This window comes from Cebus imitator, unplaced genomic scaffold, assembly GCF_001604975.1.
Source record: "Cebus imitator isolate Cc_AM_T3 unplaced genomic scaffold, Cebus_imitator-1.0 Scaffold344, whole genome shotgun sequence".
Lineage (NCBI taxonomy): Eukaryota > Metazoa > Chordata > Mammalia > Primates > Cebidae > Cebus > Cebus imitator.
The window spans coordinates 1040615-1050379 of NW_016107659.1; the positions used below are offsets into that span (position 1 = coordinate 1040615).

Genomic DNA, 9765 nt, shown 5'->3' on the forward strand with positions numbered 1-9765 from the left:
GCTCAATGCAACCTCCACCTCCTGGGTTAAAGCGATTCTCCTGCCTCAGCCTCCTGAGTAGTTGGGATTACAGGAACCTGCCACCACGCCTGGCTAATGTTTGTATTTTTAGTAGAGGAAGGGTTTCACCATGTTGGCCAGGCTGGTCTCGAACTCCTGACCTCAGGTGATCCGCCTGCCTTGGCCTCCGAAAGTGCTGGGATTACATATGTAAGCCACCGCACCTGGCCGCACTCCTCTAAGTTTCTGATGATGAATCAGTACAAAAAGGCTCCAGGAGAAATTGGTTCTAATAATAGCATATAAAGTAAGGCTAGATTAACATCTAAATTAGATGCTACAATAATAATTTAACATTTGAGAAAGCAGTCTAGTTTTTCTTCTTGGATGTTATAAAGCAATGTAGAGTAACCTACCTGCCCATGATCGGAATGTTGCTATGATTCCCATTTTACTAGCTAGAAATCGTGCTTCTCTGTCTTCTCTGTTGTGGGGCGAGTGAGAAGCAGTGGGGAGAATCGATAAAATAAAATGTTAAAATGAGTTTTTTCCTGCTATTAAATCATAATAAGAGCTACCATTAATATTTAAACACTTAAACACAAAATTAAAAGACATTAAAAAAAACAAAGACCAGATCTACACTAAAGCAAATTAGCCAACTATGAACTGACTTTGAACTTAAAATTTACATCATTTAAGTAATAAATTCTGCTTTTCTACTCAGTTCTATATTCCTGCTCTCTCTGAAAACTACTCTTAGATAAGATTTAATTAAGCATTATTAAGTCTGATTAATAAGCATCTATGGTACTAGGCTGCCCCTCAGCAAAGAAAATTACCACATAAACCTCTTAATTTTAATCACACACACTCTTTACTTCAAAATCCTTGCCCTAAACTTATTTCAACATTTCCAATACGCAAGTTCAACAACCTATATAGGCACTGAAATGTCATGAAATAACTATATAATAACATCGCTAGCTACTTTCTTCCTTGACAACTGTGTACCCAACTGTGTCCATTATTCCTTTCTATATAATAGTTATGACAATTAATTAAGCAATTGAATTTTTATATCTGTTAAGCATTTTTCATGGTTGGCTTATGGCCATTTTCAATACTTAATAGCAATTTTGTGTCTCTTTATTTATGTCACTCCAACCGCCTACTCCACTCCTGCCCTGCCGATTGTCCCTTTTTTCCTGTGCCATCTTTTTTTTTCTTTCTTACTTAAATTCTTAATGGTTGTGAGCATATAGAAAATCACAGAACCGGGAAAAACAGCAACAAAAAGTAGAATAAAGAGCAATGACAGAAAATCGAATTAGATATTAGTGAGCAATTAGTCTACAAAAGTGAATTGAAAAGCTCAAAGAAAAAGACTAAGCTAAGCAACACCAGTTAAAATGGGAACATAACAGAAATGAAAATTGTGGGGCTGTATCACAGGGCTGGTTTAGAAGAAGGAAGAATCAGACACCTGTGTGATTAAGCTTTCAGCGTTCTTTCTCTTAAAAAAGTTAGTGACATATATTGACTACCCTATTAAACTTGTAATATTTTAAAAATTGTTCATTTTTCCTGTTCCTTGGTCATAATGTACCCTTGTTTATTACAGGCCTGATAATCTACCTGCTTATACTCCCGAAACTTAGAACAAAGTACAGAACCAAACAGGAAAGGAAGGATTCTGACAGAATAGCGCCATCCTCCCAACTCTAAAAAATATCTAAATTCACCTATTGTTCATCATCATATGCAGAATTCTATAAATAGCTCTAACCCAAGGTTCCATGACCTGATCTCTGGGTCCTGTGAATATGATATCACGGCTATGCCTGTGACTATGTTTATGTTACACTGGCTACTAGAGCAAAAGACAGGGTATATATAGCATATAGCAGGCTTGATCTAATTAGAGAGCTTTCTCTAGCTGGTAGCCAAAGAGATGTCAGAGAGGCTGAAAGCACCAGAAAGATTCTAGCATTGCTGCTGCCTTTACAGAGGGAGGAGACCACGTGCAGAGGAATGTGGGCGGTCTCTAGAAGATGATACTAGGCCCCAGTTGACGGCCAGTAAGGAAAAAGGCATAGCAGCTGTACAGTAACAAGAAACTAAATTTTCTCAACAATCTGAATGATCCTGGAAATGGATTCTTCACCAGAGCCTCCAGGCAAAAGCTGAGCCAGACTTCTGACCTATCAAACTGTGATCTAATAAACTGGTATTGCTTTAAGCCATTATGCTTGTTGTTATTTGGTGTGCAGCAACAGAAAACTCATATACTCTCCAACAATAAGAGAATATCTGTATCTCCAAAGAAGCCAAGAAAGGGCCTTACAAATTCCAATTCATAGCTAAAGTTTGCAAGAATAAGTCTGAGAAGTCTTTTTTTTTTTTTTTTGAGATGGAGTTTCGCTCATGTTACCCAGGCTGGAGTGCAATGGCGCGATCTCGGCTCACCGCAACCTCCGCCTCCTGGGTTCAGGCAATTCTCCTGCCTCAGCCTCCTGAGTAGCTGGGATTACAGGCACGCGCCATCATGCCCAGCTAATTTTTTGTAGTTTTAGTAGAGACGGGGTTTCACCATGTTGACCAGGATGGTCTCGATCTCTTGACCTCGTGATCCACCCGCCTCGGCCTCCCAAAGTGCTGGGATTACAGGCTTGAGCCACCGCGCCCGGCTCTGTCTGAGAAGTCTTTGAGGACATCTACTTTATCTCTTAGCTCAAAGTAGATCATGTTATGTTAGGGTATGATAATGAGTTCACAGTGTTGGATGTGATTGAAGGTATGAAATCACTATTTTTAACTTAGGGGAAAAATGAAAAACAATAAAAACATTCCCCTGGCAATGTTCCAAAATGTAGTGAGAAATTTTAAAACCTATACTATATATCACAATAAGTTTATGCCTGCAATAAAGTCTACCAGAAAAACACTAGATGGCATATTTAATGGAATTGCGTCATTTGCAAAATTGTTACAGAGTGCTTTGATTCCTAAATTATCTCCATATACCTAGTGAATATGTGCCTTTCTCTCTAAAACCACTCTGAAAATTATACTGTCTCATTTCTAGATAACAATATTTATTCTACTCGTTTATTTCTGTATGAAACTTAATCTGAGAATTCTACATATTACATCATTCTGCTGACTCAGTAAGTTAAGGTTAACTCTTCATTCTATTACCCACTGTTACTTCATTCTTTTAGTTTTTTTAATGTAGTTATGCTAAAATATATACAATACAAAAACAACGACCTTGGTTTCTGTCTTAGTCCACCATATATTTTTTTGAAGTTTCTCAAAGCTTTAAATTTTTTAAATCACAATAAATTATGAGAGAAATACAATATAATTCTACAAAATAGAAACTTTATTTAAACTCACATTTCTCTGGCAGTAGAAGCAATCACGCAAACCTAAAAGCTTTAGTATTAACATATACATTCTCTTAAAAATTATTAGGAACCAATTTTACTTACTTGAGCTGTCCTTCAGCTGTGTCTGGACTATGTCTGTAGTGAAAATCAGTATAGGGTGCTAAAATTCTCTAATTTAAAAAAAGCAAAGAAGAAAACAATCTTTATTTTAAAATGTATCCTTCATATAACAAGCTAAAATTCATTCCATTTCTCTCTATCTTTAATGGGTTTACTGCTTGAGGGACTTATTTGTTCTAACTCATCATGGAGGAATATGTTGGGTGATTTTTTTTTAATGTACAAATTGAAGTTTTGAACTTCTAAACTAAGGTTTAACATGTATCTAAAACAGTGATTTGCTCAAATTAAGCACACTAATGTAACTAGCACTTGATAAAGAAAACATTATTGGCAACCTCAAAGCTCTATTACACCTTTGTAGTCACAAACAGATAAGATTGGGTATGTTCAGGGTGGTATGATGTAGACGGTAATCACAATCAGTATCTATCCCAAGATAACCATCTTGACTTCTGACACTATGATTAGTTTTGCCTGTCTTTGAAAATTATTTAATTCTATTCAATGAACTGCATTTCCTTTTGTTGCTTGTATAAAGAAAATCCAAGTTATTTTTGTGTGTTGTTGCTTGTATTCAGCAACCTTGCTAAAAGTAACTCATTACTTTAAAACTTAAGAGATGGGATCTTACTCTATTGCACAGACTAAGGTGTAGTGGCATGATCATAGCTTACTGCAACCTTGAACTACTAGGCTCAAGTAATCCTCCTACCTCAGCCTCCAGAGTAGCTGGGATTACCGGCTACTTCAGAACTACTGTATTTATTAACAACCTTCCCATCTTGCCTACAGCATTACTGTAGACACAGATTTTAATTCTAAATATAAAATATAAGAGATTAATAATTGCATTTAACAGTCATGATTATTTTAAATCTAGTCATAGATTTACTTTTACTGGTGCTCTTCATTCCTTCCTGCATTTCTTTGTCTTAGGTCATTTTCCTTTTAATTGAGGATTTTGTTTAGCCTTTTTTATATGTCTCTCTCTTTTCTTTTTTTTTTTTTAAACAACAAATAATATTTATTAAAGTTTCAGTGACTTAAGAATCGAGGAGAGGCTTGGCTACATGGTTACGGCTCAAGGTCTCCTAAGATTTCAGTCCAAGCGTTGGCCAAGCCTGCGGTCACCTCAACGCCTGATTGGAGCTTCAGGATCTCAACAAGAAGTTCCATTCACAAGGTGCTGATTGTTGGCAAGAGGGCTCAATTCCTCCCTATGTATTATTTATCTCAGCTGTTTTCTGAGCTTTGTAACACGAAGCTTTATCAGTTTTAGAAACAAAGTTTTGGCCACTGTCTCTTTGGATCTGCTTCTGCCAACTTTTTCTCTCCAAAGACTACAATTATGTTTATCCCTTTTGTGCTCTTCAATTTCTTTCTTTTTTCTCTCTGTGCTTTACTGTGTGTGAATTAACACTATTTTTGTTTTACCCCTGGATATTTTTATTGACTTCTCTTTCAGTTTACTATCTTCTTGTTCACACTGAATTTTTAATTTCATTGTGCTCTGAATTCCAGATATATTTTCAGTACTAGAATTTCCATTTCTTTTCACATATCCAATTATATAAGTGAAATTCTCCATTATTTCATATATAATTTTTTCTTGAACAAATTAATCATGATTGTTTTAATATCTTTTTCCTCTATCTGAATTACCTGTAAGTGTGTTTCAATGGATTGCTTTTTTCTTTTGGGTTTTCAGTCATACAGTCATGTCTTTTTATATGACTCGAAACTTCTGACTGTCAGGCATTGTGCACTTTATAAAAGGCTCCAAGTGATGTTATCTCCCACTAGAGATGGTTTATTCTTTCCTCTGCTAGACAGGTAGATTGAGGGAACTGAGTACCTTATCCTAATGCCCAACTGAGCTAAACTGAGGCTACAATGCAATTTTGATAAGACTAAGTAGACCTCTGGTCTTCCTGTATTTGAGGTTTGTTTCATTTATACAAAGGCTTTGCTAATCCACTGTATAAGATACAGGAATAAATATGCAGCTGGCCGGGCACAGTGGCTCATATCTGTAAGCCCAACACTTTGGGAGGCTGAAAAGGATGGACTGCATGAGCTCAGAAGTTCAAGACATGCATGGGCCACATGAGGAAACCCCATCTACAAAAAAAACAAAAATTAGCTGGGTGTGGTGGCACATGCCTGTAGTCCCAGCTACTCAGGAGGTTGAGGTGGAAGCCGAATCACTTGAGCCCGGGAGGTCTAGGCTGCCGTGAGCCGTGATTGTGCCACTGCGCTTAAAGCCTGGGCAACAAAGTAAGACCCCATCTCAAAACAAAACAAAAAAGAAAACACAGAGCCTATACATATTACCTATCATTCATCTTTCCAATTTTAAAATTATAGCTTTCTTACTTGATAAGAAAAAAAATTAAAGCTAAACTATAAAATATCAACAGTGCCAGTTTATTTCCATAGGATTCCTATGAATAATGTACTTGAAATCACTTATTAAGAATATTATACTAAAATTGTTAATTAATAATATAGGCTAATGTGAAATGTATAACATGAAGTGTTTTTAAAAATAATCTGATAAAAACCGAACACTTAAGTTTCATAAAATGATGTGCAAAGACAAATTAGGGGACAATCAATCTTTTATATCATGCATGACTTCATACCTAAATATAAACAATCCTTGATTTAAACTGACTCCAAATACTATATTCAAAAGACAACAATGCAATATATGCACACGAAGAAACTATAATACAGTGTATAATTCTGTTCTAACCCCTACTACGTACTTTCTTAACAAGTATACAGTAGCCTTATTACTTTTGACTAACTGCAATAAACCCTACTTAAATCAGTAAAAAGTTTTAAATGAATTTACAAAATATATATATAGGCTTTCTTTCAAGTAGATATAATTAGTTGCTAACAAAGTACTTTCAACTTCAGAGAATTTTAGTAGGTTTCATAAAATACTGTATAATTAGCAGGAGCTATTCACACACAATGTACTAAAGGCCTTACAAGTAAATGGTATTTTTAAAATAAGTAAATTTCGTAACATTATTTGTACTTTAATTTGCTTCATACCAACTTTTCATAGATAATACAAAAATAAAATTTACTTTGCACATTGATTAAATCCTTAAAAGTAATGTTTTCAATTCAGTCCAAACTGAATGAGCTGTAAAATACAGCTGGGAATAAATCAGTCTCAGTTAATTTAGGCTTGATAATTAATGCGGTGCTGCATCTACAGAATTTAGTATTTCAAGGTAAGAATATGCATTTAAAATCACATTTTAAAACTAGAAAAGAATATTAAAGTTCCTACCTCTAATTCTACATCAGCTCGTACATACTGTCGAGTCTTTGGATGATTAAGAAGGTGCAAAATTGTAGTAATTAGGGCCTCATTTATTCGACTTAATTGGCAATCGATCACATTTTTCAAGATGGTGTTTAGTCCACCTCGAAGGGCCACCACCTCTGGATTCTGAAGTGCTAAAATAAAAAAGAAAAACTTAACATATTATATTTGGGGTAATATTAAAGGTAATAAAAAATCTGGGCTTTAAAATTTAATTGCCTTTCTGACTTGAAAAACTTTCTAATCAACAACATTTATAAGAACAGGAGGATAAAAGGACAAGTGGATAAAATAAGAGTTACTGAATATACTTCCCCACAACCTGATTTTTAAAGTATCTTTGGATTGTCTTTTCATAACCTTTGTCCATATATTACTGGAATGGCTTTTCTCTCCTATCAATTGCAGGGAGTTCTTTATCAAGTAGGGATATTAGCCATTTATCTGTTTCAAGTTTTTCATTTGTGACTTCAGATTTTGTTTAAAATTGTATACTTCATTTCTCTATATTTTTATTAAACACACAAACAGAACACACAGTTTTAATAATTTGGGAGCTCAGAAACTTCAAACTGCAAAGATCAGACATTTCTTTGTATATGTGTACATGTAGGTAGGTATTTTAAAAGAGTTCATGATTTAGTTACATTTCAGTTTGCAATCTGTTTCAAAGTTGAGTTTTGTTAAGATGATAAACACAATATTCCCCCTCCCAAATGTTTAATCAATTATCCTGGCATACTTCCCAAACTGGTTTTTGTACTTAATGATACATTAAAATTTTCCATTTATCAGAGCAACTCTTGATTCTCTTTTTCTCTCCCTTAAAAATCTAGGTTAACAGTTTAAAATTATATATTCTTTTTCAAAAATGTTTATTTTTACTTTTTCAAAAATGTTTTCATGGTTGGTTCTTGACTGTTTATTCTTCCAGAAAATTTTAGAATCAAGTTTTTTTCGTCTATTTTCTAAAATGAGGTATAACTACATTCAGTAAAATCACAGATCTTAATGGTAAAGTTGAATAAATTATGAACAATGTCCCACTCGATGTACAGAACTCTCATTATCCTAGAAAGATCTCTCACATTACCTTCCAATGAGTCTTCCACTGCACAGGCAGCCACCATTCTCATTTCTACCCTTATAGATTAGTTTTGTCTTCTTGAGAAGCAATCTGACAAATTCAAACATACTCCCCAAACACACACACAAGTCATACACACTTCTTCAACAATTTGTCTTATATATTTTCTTTTCTACTTTAAAAATAGTATTGCTTTTTCTATGATAATTACCAATTATTATCGAAACACAAAAATCTGTCAAATCTGTGTTTTAACACGGTTCTACCACCTAAAATTAAGTTGGTTTTCACTTGATTCCAAGCTTTTTATATATGATCCCATTTACAAAGTAACACTGTCTCCTTTCAAATATATAAACATATTTTATTATTTTGGCTAATAACCTGACTAAAAGTTTTAAAATAATGCCAATTAATAGTTACAAGAATGTGGTATTTGTAGAAATTAACCATTAAGAATAGCTTTGATTGTGGATTTGAGATAAATATTCTGGAATGTTAACAAAGTAGCCTTCTAATTATCTATGTATCTGGGTACATGTATATCTGTGTACATGTACATTAAATGCTAGCTGTATAATAAGAAATTTGTAGGTTTATATCTTTTTAATGCTATAAATCAGATTACACTAATTACCTGTTATTTTTTTAAAACAAAAATACCTGGATGCATTTTTTGGAGGCAATTATTTCATCAATATTTTCAAATACTTCTACAGCTTTTGAACTATTCATATTTTGTAATTTGTAACTGAAAGTTAAAATTTATCCTGAAAATTCATTCATTTTATTAAGTTTTCAAATACATATAAAACTATTCTCTTCCTCATTTATTAATCTTTTTTATTTCTAACCTTTGAGTTTTCCAAACATTTGTGGATTTTACTTTCTTCGTCAAATTAACAATTTAGATAACATAATCTATCTTGTTCACTAATTAAGACTTTTAATTTTATTGGTTTTTCTCCATCTGGTTAACATGGAATTGATTTTTTTTTTCTTCTTTTGGTATTTCTTGAGTTATAATGGTTCACTCACTTATTTTTTGCTTAATTATAATGTGCTTTATGATGAAAAATTAACTGAGATAGCTCTCCAGGTAACCAGGCAGTCCTACAGACTGCTGCACAGTCAAGTTTTATTTTTATTTTTTAATTTCCTTAATCACAGTTCTGACTCTGTCTCTAAATCAATAAGCATTGTGATTACTGTTTAAAATCCTCAATGGTAGATTTTGGTTCTTTTTAGCTTAAACTTTTGTTATCATTTATCTTAAAAGGGAATATAACCAATACCAGTCTTACTTTAGGTGGTGAAAAAAATACCTTTTCTTGTCACTTAAAATTATATTTCTTTAATAATAAGTGAGACTGAACTTTCAAAATATGTTGTTTAGCCATGCATTTCTTTGAGAATTACAGTCATCAGTCTGTATCCACAGGGAAATGGTTCCACGGCCCCGGATGATATCAAAATTCTCAGATGCTCAAGTCGTTTATATAAAAAAAAGATAGTATTTACATATAACCTACCCACATTCTCTCATATACTTTAAATCACCTCTAGATTACTTACAACACCCTACAATGTAAACTCTATGTAAATGGTTATACTGTATTTTAAAATGTGTACTTTTTTTTTCTCTGAATGTTTTAGAACTGCAGATGGTTGAATCCACGGATATGAAACCTGTGGATACAAGGGGCCAATTGTATTTGTTTCCTACTGGTTTCTATATAAATAAATTACTTAGTTTACTTGTTACATTTACTTTTTTACTTGATTGTTTTGGCACCTTTTTTTTTTTTTTT

The 9765-nt window shown here is 33.5% G+C and overlaps 1 protein-coding gene across 5 annotated transcripts in view; it reads right to left on the reverse strand.

Moving 5' to 3' along the window:
- RICTOR (RPTOR independent companion of MTOR complex 2) overlaps positions 1-9765 on the reverse strand; it is a 138441-nt gene that overhangs the window by 41329 nt on the left and 87347 nt on the right. For all 5 annotated transcript variants that reach the window (XM_037730435.1, XM_017505887.2, XM_037730436.1 and 2 more), the window contains 3 exons: positions 6832-7001; positions 3498-3565; positions 417-484 (listed from right to left, as the gene is read on the reverse strand). In XM_037730435.1, coding sequence (XP_037586363.1) covers positions 417-484; positions 3498-3565; positions 6832-7001 — 306 coding nt within the window. The remainder of the gene's footprint in view (positions 1-416; positions 485-3497; positions 3566-6831; positions 7002-9765) is intronic.